General features: G+C 43.5%; 1 protein-coding gene across 5 annotated transcripts in view; it reads right to left on the bottom strand.

Moving 5' to 3' along the window:
- Positions 1–15,646, bottom strand: part of CSF1R (colony stimulating factor 1 receptor) — a 300,046-nt gene that overhangs the window by 91,038 nt on the left and 193,362 nt on the right. For all 5 annotated transcript variants that reach the window (XM_069654065.1, XM_069654067.1, XM_069654068.1 and 2 more), the window contains exons 11-13: positions 10,903–11,029; positions 10,429–10,533; positions 7,716–7,826 (exon numbers count right to left, since the gene is read on the bottom strand). In XM_069654065.1, coding sequence (XP_069510166.1) covers positions 7,716–7,826; positions 10,429–10,533; positions 10,903–11,029 — 343 coding nt within the window. The remainder of the gene's footprint in view (positions 1–7,715; positions 7,827–10,428; positions 10,534–10,902; positions 11,030–15,646) is intronic.

Here is a 15,646-nt window from a genome sequence, read left to right as displayed (position 1 = left end):
CAAGCATAGAGATGGTAATGTAGGGAAAGACGGGGGTGGCAGGTCCAAAACCTGAGAACATTCTAAAAATAATCTGTTGATATGGCACATGTTAAAGCACAATGATTTAGAAGAATGGGGTAATAACCATACAATTTACAATTGGTTCTTGAGGGTAACACATAAAATGACCCAGCACTTGCAAAGTCACCAACAGTACACAGAACCATTTTACCACATTTTCATGGTGCATGTGTCCACAACATATGCCAGCATTGTAAGTCACTTTTATCCATGTGCGTCCACGCTATAAACCAGCATTGCTGCTGTAAATCACTTCATGAACCCGAGCCTACAATATATGCCAGCACTCCCAGTGTAAAGCACTTTACTTTTTCTGCCACAATCTATGCCATATGGTCACTGTAAGTTTCTTTTGGGAAGGGTGAAGGTCGGAATCAGGACTCGGACAACAAGGTATAGTTTAAAAGATTTATCCTTGTTAATTCCAAAATATTCTTTCTCCAAGTCTACCACCTCAGTCCCTATTCTATAAAAGAATGTCAAAAAGGGGTGCTTGTCAGGATGTCTGTAAAATAATAACCCAGTTCTCTATTCGCAAGCCTACTCGAACCTGCTTACTATCCCTATCTACATTGAAAACCTCAAAATAACAAATACAGCAAAGAAAGACGTTGGCATGGATGGCTGCTGTCTTCTGGCCTCAACCATGTCCCTTTTAGTAAAGGCTTTCGCCTGTAGTCTTAGTTCCAAATAAAGACAGTTCTTAGTGTCCTGGAAGGTTATCCAGGTATCCCAGTCCAGGTCTCTCTCAGTCTCTTCCCACTTTAGGATTCTTTCCATCCTTCTCCCATGTGGGATTCTTTCAATCTTTCATCCTCCCCACTCTGGGGTTCTCTCAGTCTCCACTCCTCACTCTGTGGTTTTCTCCCCACTCTGGGGCTCTGCTTCTTCTCACTCCCCACATTCGTGTATTCTCAAGCCTTCCCCACTCTGGAGCTTTGCTTATTCTCACTCCCGTCTCTGGGGTGTTCTCAGGCTCTCTCGACTATGGTGCTCTTCTTACTCTCACTTCCCACTCTGTTGTGCTCATTCTCTGTGTGCTCTGGGGCTCTCACCCTTCTCAGTCCCCTGCTACGGGGCATGCTTCTCCTTTCTCTCTCTTCTGCCCGCCTACCTTTCCACAAGATCCTCTGCATATGTGATATCCTCGAAAGAAGCTCCCCGAGATAGGTGTCGGCTCTCCTCTTGTCACAAAGCTGCTTATGTGATTTTTCAGCTGGCCTCAACATTGGTTTTCCGAGGCCCTTCTCTCCCGTTCCTGCAGCGCGGTCTGTGTGGAGTTTTTTTATTTCGTGCCAATTCATTAGGGCTCCGGCTCCGCTTTGGCCTTCTGAGGGTCTTCCTCCTCGTTCTTGCAGCTTTTCAGTGCTGTTCTGGCCGTTCATCAGCTGCAGCTGCGTCTCTCTGCACCCTCCTGGTGCAGGCTGTGTTCTTACCCACCAGCACTATCATTCTTGCTCCTTCGCCAGACACACCTCCTTTGGCCTGTTTGGCGTGGTTAAAATACATGGGACCTGCTGAGGCTCCTCCATGTTTAGTTCTCTCAAGGCCACTCATCTTTCTTCAATCTTCACAGGAGATTGGGAATACCTCGGGTCAGAAGCCAAGTTAGCCATTAATAAAGGGTGTATCTGGTTATTGTAAAACCTGTCCCCCAGATTCCCTAGAAAGGTGTTAGTACTTGGGGGGAGGGGTGACTTATACCCTTCGCTGGGTCTTTATCTCCTAAAGGGAATCACCTCCAGAGAGATACTACTTACCCAGTCGCGTAGGGGATGTTAAGCTTAGCAGGCTCATCTCCTTAGTCCAAAAGGGGGTGGTTCCCCTTTGGGGAGAGGTGACAATCTCCCTGGCTTCCTTAGAGAAGCTATAGCCTCCATTAATGCCAGTGCAGTCATTATAAATCCCTTTAATGAAGCTGCAACCACAATCTATGCCAGTGTGGTCACTGCACATCTTGTGTCCTCAACTGTGAACTATGGCATCATGGTCACTGTAAATCACTTGGACAGTGGCGCTGAGAAATATTACAGTGGGTGCAGCCATAGGCCATGGCCAGAAGCCTGAAAAATATATGGCTGTGATCACTGGCCATGAAAAATGTAAAGTGGGCATGGCTAAAGGCCACGGCCACTGGCCAGGGCCGAAGGGCATGACTAGTGGTGCTGAAATAACAAAACCCTAGAAATTCAAGGGAAAAACTTAAGTTAAAGTGCAGTTAAGGTGACTAATCTTAACACTACAAAACCCTTGAAATTCTGCACATTGGGAAACTCAGGACTGGCTTAACTCAGATCGTTCGACAGAACAGCTGCATTACAGACGAGTGAAGGGGAACATCCATTTTACGGATTGCCCCTGGAAAGAAGCGTGATAGATGGCTTTATGGGTTTACTGCAGAAAAGGGTGCAGACTACAAACAATGTCCCTTGAAGCACAGAGTGCCTAGAAGCCCTGAGGACGGACATATAGTCTGAAATGCATTGGCAATGCAATTCTGACACTGATAAACCAGGGATTGCCTGTGCCTTGAAAATAAAGTAGATGAGAATCTTCAATTTTTTTTACAAAAACATTGATTTATGCGTCATGTGAACATTACTGAAATACCACACAGTTTTGAGCAACTCCTAAGGGAGAGCTGAGAGTGAGCACGCATTGAATCAGATTGATTTCTGATTCTTCTTTTTGGTTTAAATAATTTCACCTTGTGTCGAGGTCACAGGGTGTGCTCCGATACATACTAAGGATTTTGTGATTATTGATTTACAGTCAGCAGTGCCCACCCTGCACTATACACGTAAACTCAGATCGTTCCCATTGCAAAGCCCAAGAGAAGTTATATATTATAAGAGAAGGGATTCACAATGCCATATAAAATGGCATTATGGGTCATATGGCATTATGGGGGAGATCAACAGAAATGCGGTGAGTTAAGCTGGTCCTTTACACAGCAGGTCCTTGCGACTTACTATCAGGTTCCTGTACTAAGGAGAGCAGGGTGAATTAAGTGAGTAGCAGAGTAAAAACTGTGAGACACTGCGTAGGGTGGCCTCAACTTCGTGTTGGGATTGCAGCTAGAGAGGGGCCTTGGCACGACATGGCGGTGCTCCATGTAAGGTTAGCAGTTGGTGAGGGATGGAAGATCGGAGGATAAGCCTGAGAGGTGGAAATGCTGATGTAAAATATTGATATAGCCCCACCACGAGATCCCTACCAGTGTCCCATTTGCAGATTTGGGCATTACTGAACATAACTCCATCAGCAGAGCATGCATGGGCACATGTAAAGTTAGGGTGCTGCGGAGCGGACATAGTATATAAATGGTAATAGGACCAATATCATCCAGTAAATACTTAAGAATCCCTTCATTTGAAAATCTTGAAATCATAGGGGATATGGAATAAATATAACAGAACAGTCTTTATATTCAGTGTGGGCAATCTCTTAATCGGTGGAGGAATATAATTTAATGATGATGGCTTTAAGTGAAAACTCGCACGTGGCAGAGCTCACAACCGAAATGAGACGAATGAATAAGGACCTAGAGGCCACCTATAGGTCATGTAATTAATGCAAGAAAGAAAATCAGCCAACTCTAAGATCTCACAACAGGCTGACAGGTTTGAAGACAGTAAAAGAAGAATTTGTGCAACAGAATCTAACTATGAAACTCTAAACAAAGAATGGGAAAATGCGATTAGAGAGATTCAGCACCTGACTGAGAAGGTGGACGAGCAAGAAAATAGGTAAAACACAATAAATTACGGCTAACAGGATTTCCATAAGAATAGGAAGGCTCAGATACCATTGTTTCTTAGAACACTCTGCAGTAAAACACTGCATTTTTAGAAACCTGACAACATAATAATTGAAGGAGTGCACAGGGCCCCTCTTCCCGAGCCTGGAACATCTGAAAGGCTGATAACGATCATCATGAGGATCCTTAAGATTCAACATAAAGTAACCATTCCTAAAGTCTATAGGGCATAGCCAGAAGTGAAATGGGAGAGGTCCATTATCCAATATTCAATGATTACTTGGCAGATGTGGTCAACCGCAGATGGAGGTTCAATTCAGTATTTGAAGCCTTGTAGGGATCCAGTTTTCAATTCTACCTTTGAGTCACAGACATATTTTTTATTGAATGCCAACAGGATTGGCACAGATCTGAAGAGCCACAGATGACAATGGAATTTATAAACTTAGTGCCCTCATACAAGATCAACAGAACTCTCATGAGAGGATCCTCCTCCATCACTAGTACAGTCTCGACAGGCGCGACAGGTAAACTAAGGAATCCACAAAAACAATGGTCAACAAAGAATAGATCTCACTGTAGGAAGCGGAAAGGACCCGTAGCATCTACAAGTAGGGCTAGGCATCCAACATGAATAGAAAGATCAAAGTATCCTTCAGGCTGACTACTACCCCATGGGAACCACTAATGTTTAAAGACAAGTGTAGAATTTATATCTGCATATATACACTTGTTTAACATTAATTGGTCTAAATATATTTCTGCTGTCACTGTACTACAAGATTTTCCCCCTACGATGGCAGCAAAGCACAGGGTGACATTTCACCTCTCATAAGAAGTCTAATGAACAGGTCTCCAATCCCCTGGTGTGGAGATTTAGTTGTAAAAAGTGTTTCTAGATTTAATATGTTGTTATAGGTTTTGATTAAATATGTTATACTGGTTATTATTCGGGAAACATTTCCCTGGTTACTTTTTGTGGCCTGAGAATACTATGATTGTTTTTTGTATCCTCAACACATAAAACACACATTAGTGTAGGGGTTTGCAACCTGCAGCTCTTCAGATGTTCCAGATTACAGCTCGCAAGATCCTCCACCATTTACTGTGATGGATAGGGTTAACGGGAGTTGTAGTCAAAAACATATGGAGAGCCAAAGGTTCAAGATCCCTTGTCTAAAGGTACTACACATTATATGACCACATATGGCTACGTATACTTTTTGTTCATGTAATGTGAAAGGTGCTAGTTGCCCAATTAGGAGATAAAAATACTATCTCATTTAACATTGCTGAGGGTAGATTGCGCCTTCTTACAAGAGACTCATGACACTATCTTTCAATCAAAAACATCCCACAAAGGACGGTTATCGCAGAGCTTTTATGTGCCTTATCATCCATATCCCTAGTGGCTATTTAAGTAGAAAAGCCCATGCCATTCTTATTGGAAGATGAAGGCTAAGGAAGGGCGATATCTGCTCAAAGATGGTTCATTATCCTCAGATAAGATCTCCTTCCTTAATGTCTACGACCCAACAGTTGATAAAAACCTTTATATGTAGAAATGGTTGCTAAATGTTCACCATTCTTTTCCCACAAGTTGTATATTGGCAGACACTTTAATGTATCGCTTTCCTTCAATATGGACAGATCCCCCCAACTTCTATGGGTATTACTAAAAAGGCTAAGGTGCTGGGAGATACAGCCACAAGATTGGGTGTGTTTGACATATGGCAGGCTCTAAACCAAAATAAAAGAGACTTGACCTTTTACTCCTGTTCATATAAGTCATATTCGAGGCTGGATGTATTGTTCACTCTGGAGAAGTCGCTACCAAATGTAGTTCAATGTGAAATTCTTCCAAGGGTGATTTCTAACCATTCACCTTTACTTGTATGTCTGAAGTCCAAAAGAATCAATAAACTATTCCCTAAATGGGTGCTTAAGTAATTCTTAAATATCCAAACTAAATACAATATCTACAAACTTGAATAGAAGACATCTGGGCCCTGATTGTAGAATAGAAAGTATCCTTACAGATAATTTGTGATTCCGTGAAACATTTGTATGAGGGGTGTGCATTTCAAAATGGGTGTTTAGATATTAAAGCAACTAAACCCAATGGTGGCCCTGCTCTAACAGATTAGAGATGGGCTTTATTAAAAGATGGATGATCCCGAATGGAAGATGATTGAGATGCAGGAGTTATACCTTTGGGGTTTCCCCGAAATTGTATACCTGTTTTGGAGTTTGATCTCGAGACATTTGAAATCACATTAAATCATTGGATACACTCTGATGGCATAGAGAGTAACACTGCACGATTGGCGTGGAGGGAGGGGGAGCTTTTAACCAGCTATTATCACATTTTTTCGTAAAATTCTGGATTCAATATATACATGGAGTTAAAAGAGGGTATGCTCTGACCTATATATATGTGAATCAAGTGACCCTCAAAGAAACACGTCAAGGTCTGCACCTTTTGGATTTTGAGGCACTTTGCTTAAAAGGTATTTTGCTCGAAGTGTATTGGCTGCCAGAGATATATACGAGTCAACGTACACTTCAACATGATAGATCATAAATGTACGTTTTGGGTGGAAACTGTAGAGATCGGGCACGTAATATCCATGGATTAAACAGACATATATGCATCATTGATCTCGCATAACAACACTCATGGTGCATCTCTGGCGTATAAATGGTCTCAGAACCTTCATATTCATATAAATATCATGGAATGAATTGCATTATGGGATCTGATCCCAGATATTTCACTTAGACTTAGATACATTTTACAAAATGGATTCAAATGTATCACCAATGTGCTGGCGTTGTGGTCTTGACACAGGATCAAATTAGTGGGACATACGTTTTGGTTCTTTCCTAAATTGGAAAGAACGTGGGTCAAAGGGAAAAACATATTTAAATATTTATGTCGATGTGATCCCCTGACTCTTTGACTTTTCTGTTCTTCGGAGAATGTATACCCCTACAGAACATTTCATCCATGGAATATAGGGTAGTGCACCTTCTTCAGATTTCTACCATATAAGTGATAGTGAGTGTTTGGAACAAATTAGCCATTGTTGAACGACAAGGATTATTCTAAAGACTACTACCGAAAAAGGAGGAGCAGATAAGAAAAGTAAATGATAAACTGTTGTAACATGGGAAGAAGTGGAATATCAATGTTGTTGCATATTTAGAATGCATGTATAGTCCCTCTTGGTCATGTCCATATGTATCTCTATTGCGGACTCTAACACAAACAAAAGCACAAGAAAGAAATGAGGATGAAATGTGGATTGGTTGCTAGAAGTATAATGGGCTTCTGTTGCGTTTCATATGTTCTTTGAATTTGCTACACCGAATAATTCTGCTATTTGGTAGAAGAATGGTGTCAAGGTAACTGAGGTATTTACTGGTTGTTACCGTTCTTGTTTGCTTGTTGCTTCTTACATTAATATTGAGTTAAAAAATATAGCTAAAAAAACGGATTGCATGTACAATTTTAAAACTGATCTTGTGCAGCAAGTTTTATATGTTCATATGAGTCCACCATTCATCATCTCTTTTGATATAAATTATAATATATAGTATATAAATTGTGGTTTGTCTATGTTGTACTCTTTCTAATAAAATAAATCAGATGTATTTAAAAACATTCATTATAGTCCCTACCATACATACATGCTGGGCTTTGAGAAGCTATTGAAGTGTGGAAAAGTTGATTTTGTTTATCATGCATTTTTATACCAGAGAGGGGCAACATTTAATGAACAACAATGAAACCCTGATTAAGAAGGTACTTATTTTGGATCTCTCATGAAACATAGCATACAAAAGGCACTGTCCTGGCATCCCTATGACATGCAACCTGGGTCCTTACCTCCGTGGGTACATGCACCCAGCAGGTTGACAATGTTCTCATGCTGGCCCAGGTGACTCATGATCTTCAGTTCTGACATGAGGGCCTCCTTCTCTTCAGTGTGTGCACTTGCTGGAGGTAGATAGGAAGGAATCAGCAAAGTGAGGCAATAAGGAACTACTACTATCAACATTCACCACAGAGCCCTCCAACCATTGTGCATCAAGAGTTGTGTTATATCAGCTGTTAACTAGACCCAATGCAGTATCTAAGGGAGTGAGTCTTTCAACATATTAACAAGCAGAGGCTTCAATGTACTGCCCTTCAGCCAATGCACACACTCAGAAGGAATGCTCATTATATGTTTGCGCTTGGTCTCTGGCCTTTGGAAGTGGGTGATACACCAGAAAAGGGATCTATTTTTTGAGAGATATGAGAGACAACCAAGAGGCACTCTGCCTTCTGAGTATAGATTTCAAAAGAGGCATCTCTGGGCCAGGATTGTAGATGGAAAGAACAACGACTTCCACTGTTCTTCATGATGCCTTAGTAGTTTAGTCTGATGACAGTGTCTAAAGTAGCAACCCTTTGAGACAAGTGTATCACACTAAATTCTAAATGTGCTTCTTCAAAACCGAGCACCACATCAACCACTGTGGGTCTAATACCATCATTTCTGGTGAACATTGCAATGATTTACAGTTTACTACAATAGAAAAATAGTCAGGGTTTATTGATCATATATAAATGATTTGGAGTCCTGAGGAAGAGCTTCTACTCGAAACAAGTGTAGACTTCATTATATGAATCCATGATATTAGGAGTAAAATAGAGTTTTTTGTTAAGAATTGAGAAACATGTCAGTTGTGGTATGGTCATTGATTATTTTGCATGGAATATAACGTGAATAAAGAACACATGAAATATATTACTTAAATACACGCCTATTTGAAGGTTTGTTTTGTTTTCTTTCATTGTCAATAGGATCAGTGGCAGCATGGCCCATGTACCCATACACTAGCTGTGCAATTGCTGGTTTTTTTATTGGCAGCATACAGCACGTTTCTAGAGAGTTGCTTTTCTAGTCTGTGGTTTTACTGGGATTGCAAATGAATTATTTGAAAAATCTGTAAAACGGAAGTATGCTGCAATTGAACAAACTGGGTATGCATTTTTATTGTGAATTCTGAGATTATAGATTGTTTATACTGGAACGTGCACAGTAGGAACAATACAACAATTGTAAGATTGGTAACATATTGTCATTCTGCCAACAGAAATAATACCAGTATTTAAAACTAGGAATACATTAGTATAGTGCAAACTTGGAATATACTGGGATTGCCAAACTGGCAGTGTAATGTGATTTAAACTGGGATTCTAATGGGATTGTGCCAATTGTAGAATACTACAGTTGGAAAACTGGGAGTTATTATCAAAGTGGGAATTTAATGGGATTGGCAAACTAGAAATATACTAGAATTGGACAGATGGGAGTTTGCCTGTGTGGGTAAAATGAGAGTGTAGTGGGATGGCCAAACTGGGAACATTCAGCTGCAAGTAAGGCAGAGTGAACAAGGGCTCCACGTTTGTATTAGAAAATTGAAAAGGAGTGTGGGAGCCCCGCTACTGAGAACAAACATGGGTCAAATACCCTGTTCTATGGAGTTTCCTCGACTCAGGAGTAACCCAGGGTAATCCAGTTATGGGCCACTTGCTCACTGTGCTTAGAGAGGCACAGCTTCACCTCACTGAGGAGGCCCAACAAGGCTGAAACATGTGTCTGGGGTTGCTGATCGTACTCTCGTTCAGAGGACAATTGCTTAGCATTTCGGTGTTGGACTGCCCTTGTGGGTGGGACAAAGACTGATATGAGAATGGATATTTCTGCACTGCGAAGTGTTCAGTGAGTTAAAACGTGGTTGTAGACCCTCCTGAGTGGAAGAAATTCCATAGAACAAGTATTTGACCCATGCTCATTCTCAGTAGAGGGGCGTTGTATGTTTGGACTTTGTGCTTATATTATAAATAGCTGTGCCAGCTGTCTGGTCCAGCACAATGCCTGTGACAATGACAAGGTGTGCTGCTGTTAGGGCCAGTGCTGACTTTAGTTCATGTGTGGCCATTGTGCCAGTGCTTCCACCCTTACAAAGCCAGACAGATTTCACATGTTTTACAACCATCTCAAATGCAGCCGCTACTCTAACACTAAGACCACTACAAAGTTGGGCAATTTCATAGAACGATGACAGGTAATGTGTGCGTGTGCCAAAAAATATGCTCCCAGTGGCAAGTGCTGTCAGAAGCCCAACACAGTCCTGTCCCCCTTAGATGCTTTCGTGCCCATCTTGACTTTATGCCAGCTGGAGTATTAGTGTCCCTTCTTTCCAGCACTAGTAGCAGAAGATGTAACCTGCTATGAGTAGGCTGATTTGAGTAGGCTGACATGATGGGTTAAAAGTTGCAACAGGCCATGGTGGGCTAAAAGGGTTTTAAATAACTGTGAATAATCTAATTTAATATGATAATTTGGCATAATATGAACTGGCGTTCAGGTGTTAAGCAACCAAGCAGAAAACTGGAAAGTATGTGCTAACTAGCCATAATGTGAGTTCAGACACAAATGTATACAAATACAGTGAGAATAATATTTATTGATCAAAATATTTGTTGCCTTGTAGTGGCATTTGCACTTTTGTGTATTTATGTTAGTACAGCCAGTGCCTCCTCTTACGTTTAAGCATTTTCACAGCCACTTTCACAGAGGTGTCTTCTTTTCCAAGGCCATGGGCTGTGGCTTCCAGCACCTTCCCGAATGCCCCTGCACCCAGGGTTTTACCTGTAGCATGTAGAATATAACAACATTGTCAGTCCAGACCACGCCATGCACAGCTTGTAGCAGTCCCATAATAGATGGATGATGGTTAAGCAGCAGAGAAAGACTAGCCTATAGGCAAAGAGAAACAGTTGCCAGGCAGCTGAAAGGGAGTCACCCTGTTCAGTAACCGGCCAGGAGGTAGCCAAACATGTCACTGACTTTGAACCTGCCTTTTTAAGGTGCAGGCCTCTGGATTGTTGGGGAATCTCCCGATGTCTGTGGAGACGTTGACGCCACTACTCGGCTTCCCAGTTGCTGTGATACATTACCCCAACGCAGTATAGCCACTGTGCAAGCATCACGTGAGCGGGACGCAGAGATGCAGCTTACCGAAGGTCAGGTTGCTGCGTGGGAATTCTAGCTTCTCGTTGTAGGGCAGCTGGGTTGGGTCAATGAAGATGTAATTATTCCCTTCACAGCCCTCGATGATTTGCCAGCGGGTTTCATATTTGGGCTTCTGCAAGAAGTGAAATGGGCATCAGCTTTGCTTATGTTCTGTGAAGCACATTCACAACCTCGGGAGACAGCACACAAATTGAATGGCCAGACTGTTATTTATTTATTGGGTATTTCTAACGCGCCAATGCAGCAAAACGGTGTTTCAAGGAGCCACAAGACAAAAAAAAGGGGATGGGGGGGACAGGGATGAAGAAGAACAAAAGCAGTCCTACTGGGCCTTGTGACATTCGGATCATGCAAGTGCAGTAACAGGAAGTGCAACGGAGTGGGGCTTGCATGCTAAGAGCGAGGACGGGGCTGGACCGGGCTCAGTAGGGGTGTGGCCCCACCGGGCTGTTACAACATGTGTGAATTTTGTTTTGTAATTTGAAATCCAATTCTTCAACACCCACCCATACTCTATGTGATTCTATACTTAATTACTAATGAAGTTGACGACAGAGCAATACCCTTTTTAGTTTTGTCTGAAAGTTGGTGAAGACAGCTTTGCCAAAGTACTACTATGTGTATGGGCGTCTGGATTAGTCTAAGGATACAAAGTACTTTGCCTTTCCATTTCCTTCCTGTAGCGCATTCAGACAATCATCTGTCTGCTCCATACTAGACAGCGTCAGGGATACCCTGAATGGAGGAATGCTGTTTCACTCAATCACAGTTACTAGCTGTGGTCCCTCCAATCATTCCCAGCCCCATACCTTGGCAAACGTGCCGCTTGCTATCCTAAGATCTCCTGCTTAATCAAAAGACATTGCTATCCTTTATTCTATCCACATAAACAATTGCATGCAAAAGGAGCTGATGAGAGGCTCGCTACAGCCAGTGAGTTGCTGTTGCTATGCAACGAAGCTTCTATTCCCTGCCATCTTGCTTTTGGTCCCCCATGTTCCTCCAATTCCCCTTCTTCTTCTTGTAGCTTGACTATGATCAATCCATAGGATGCTACATGACCTGCCAAACCTCAGAGAAGGGAAGCTTAAAAGGGTATGTGTGCGTGCATGCATGTGTGTTCCGAATGTCATGCAGAGTGTGTTTGTGTGTAAGACTGCTGGAAGAGTAAGTTTGTGTGCACATGTGAATGAGTAGGTGTGCTTGTTTTTATATGTCTGTTTCAGAGTGCGTGTGTTTGTGTGTGTGACTATGTGTGCAAAAGAGATTGAATTAATGTGTGTGTGAGTGGATACATGCGTGTATGCATGTATATAATTCTCTGTGAGTATGACTCTCTGAGTTCATTTGTGTTTGTGTGTTTGTGTGTGCACGTGTGATTTGTGAATGTGTTTGGCAGGAGAGAGAGGCTGTACCTGTAAGTGATAAACAGTGGCATATACTGTGGACACAGCAACATGAAAAAGGTTTACAGTTGGAATGCTGCCATATTTGCGTGATGCGCTACATCAAAGTGATCTACAGTGGCAATGCCTACATATATTGTGTGCGAAGCACCATAAAAACTATTTAAAGTGACAAAGCCTGCATATATTGATCTTGCAACATCATGAGAATGATTCAGTACGAATGCTTGCATATATTGTGGGAGTAGCATCATAAAAAAAAGTAATTTAGAGAGGCAATGTTCCATATATTGCCGGAACAACATCATGAAAATGATTTACAATAGGATTGCTGCCATATATTTTGAGCACCACATCATGAAATTGATTTGCAGTGGCAGTTCCTGCATTTACGTTGGGCACTAACTGTAGCAGTGAGGCTTATATTGTGAACACAGCATCATGAAAGTGATTTACACTGGTAGTGGTGGCATTTATTGTGGGCATGACATCAACACAATTTACACTATGAATGCTGGATTATATTGTGGGTGCAGCATCATGAATGATTTACAGGAGCAACATTTTCATATTCTATTGGTGCAGCATCGTGAACGTGATTTACAGTGGGAATCCTGCAATTTATTGCGAGCGCAACATCATCAAAGCCATTTACAGTGGCAAAGTCGGCAAACGTTTTTGGATCTGCATTGTGAAAGTGATTTACAGTGGCCATGATGGAATATATTGTGAGCTCAACATCTTCAAAGTGATTTACGGTAGCAGTGCCTGTATATACTGTGGATTCAACTTCACTAAAAGAGATTTTCAATGGGAATGCTGCCATATGATGTGGTTGCAACATAACCAAAGTGATTTACAGCAGCAATGCCAAACTATAATGTGGGTGCTGAAGGAGGAGGGCGTGGCTTAACAGCCATGGAGTAGGCAGCTCTTCCTGTGAGCTCCTATAGTGATCCTGATGCACGAGATTAAAAAAGAAGGCTGGAATGACAGAAAACGTACATGCAGCCATCGGAAGACAAGGAGCGCAGAATAAGCATATGGCGAAATGAAACAGATGAGCAAGTCATCCGATATGGCCTTATGAATGCAGAGACGCGACCCGGCGAAGACGACACCAAGATGGCGGATGCAGAACATAGGGACTCGCCAGTGCACCCGATGAGCTGAAGACAGTGCGCAACGTACAGCTTGAAGGACCTATATTGAGCCGGCGAGTCAGAACACATTTAGGGCGCATGACTAGGCTGATACAGAGTTAATAGCACAGTGATACATTGTTGCAAGCTCCTTATGAAGACCCAGCACTGCGGATCGCTGGTAGAGAAGGAAGCGGACAAACGGCAGCCAGTCGGGGAAACCCTGTGTGCACTCTGGCCAGTAAAAGACACAAACTCGGCCCTGCATGACCAACGGTGTCGGCCCGGGCGCACGGGCGATTGAGGAAGGAGCAAGCCTCTGGCGCCGAAGAATGGTGCCACAAGACATGAACGATGGGGAGCAAACGAATAATTAGGCAGCCGGTACGTGGCTGCATGTGACTGGCAGGAGCTCGTCGGAGCAGACGTGCACATCGGGTGGCTGAATCAGGTGTGCACCTCCGGCGCTGGAAGCGGCAGCAGCGGAGTGCGCACACTGCATATGCAACATTGCCTGAGCGTTGGGAAAGGCTTTGTTAACAGTTATAGCAACACAGATTTGATGAGAAAGAAGGCACAGGTCAAATGCCATGGTGCGCGCAGCACCACGCTAATGAAGAGAAGTAAAGGTTCTGCAAATAACACATGCAGAGAAGTTAAGCAGGCGGGGACCCAAAGGCCATATGCAGCATAACAAGGTAGCATTGGGGCAGAATTGGACTGCATTGGACTCCCTAGCGAATCACCAGACACAGGGATCTCCTGGAGGGAGCGGTTACGCCTGGAACAATACCCCCCCCGAGTTGAGGCTCATAACAAAAAGACCAGGAACAGTCTGTAGAAGGCAGTGGAGGTGGACACAATGACAAAAGTGAGCCACAAACAACACACATCATAAAGAATTGAGGAGGCGGGCTGGCTGACATGCACGCTGCGGCGCAGTGTGAGACACCAATTAAACTGCAGCAAGGAGAAGGCACAGCTCATGACCAGGTGCTGGAACACTGCCTAGGAAAAGCAAACACTAGGGGGCACGAATACCTGCAACAATTGAATGAAGACGGAAGAGCTGGCCGCGGGAATAAGGAATTAGGTACCCAAGAATAAGTGTCCCAATATAATACTGACAATGGCTAGGCCGCACGAGGCACACAGGAAATGAGGGCTGCAAACCCCCAATGAGGCGGACTGGAACAGTACGCAAGCAAGTGCCAGATGGGCAGCACTATAGTAGGCCTGCACCCATGGAGAAGAAGCTGCGGGGGGGGGGGGGCAAAAGACCCACACACTACTGGTGAACCGGATCCCGGGGTAAACACAGGGTGGAACAATGTATGTAAAGGAAGGTAAAACCAAGGGCAATCAGCCCACAATGGACATCTTTGCTAAGTCACAGCAGCCCCCCACCACACCAGCACAAGGTATGGCTGCCGCACCCGCAGACGCGGCTTCGCCGAGAGAGGACCACTTGATCTTAACAGCCATCACGGAATTGAAAACCTTGTGGGGAACAGCGATGGCAGACCTGAGAACTGCACTGGAAACAAAAATAGATACAGTGGGGATAGAGGTCAAACTGCTGAGACAAGATGTGAGAGCGCTTGAGGAAAGAACAAGTGGCCTAGAGAGCGCAGTGAAAACCAACACGGATACTAGCACAAACAATGCCAAGGAAGTCCACATACTGAAACAACAGGTGGCAAACCTGGAGAACCGAGCGGAGGAGGCCGAGGGAAGAGCAAGACGCAACAACATACGTGTGGTCGGCCTGCCGGAGCGGGAGGAAGGCCAAGACCCCACGGACTATGTGGAGAACATGATTATACAGGAAATAGGAGCCAGCACACTCTCCCAAGGGTTCGCAATTGAACGCGCGCACAGGGCCCTGATGTGGAAACCGCAACCCGGAGTCCCTCCTCGAGCAATCATAGCGAAGATCCTGAACTTCAGGGACAGAGAGAAGATCTTGGAATTCTTTCGGAAAGGAGGGACGATAACAAGGGCATCTGCAACCATCACCGCATACCCTGATTACACCATGCTGGTGCAGAGACAGCGCTATAGCTATGTGGCGATCAAGAGGAGACTGCGCACAGCCGGATTCAAATACATGCTCTTGTATCCCGCAAAGCTCAAAAGTTTACACAAAGGCAAAGCGCACTTTTTTGACACCCCGGAGGA

This window comes from Ambystoma mexicanum, chromosome 3q (genome assembly GCF_040938575.1).
Source record: "Ambystoma mexicanum isolate Mex_15411 chromosome 3q, UKY_AmexF1_1, whole genome shotgun sequence".
Taxonomy (NCBI): domain Eukaryota; kingdom Metazoa; phylum Chordata; class Amphibia; order Caudata; family Ambystomatidae; genus Ambystoma; species Ambystoma mexicanum.
The sequence above is the reverse complement of the archived record's forward strand: the minus strand, read 5'-3'. Positions and strand labels throughout refer to the sequence as shown.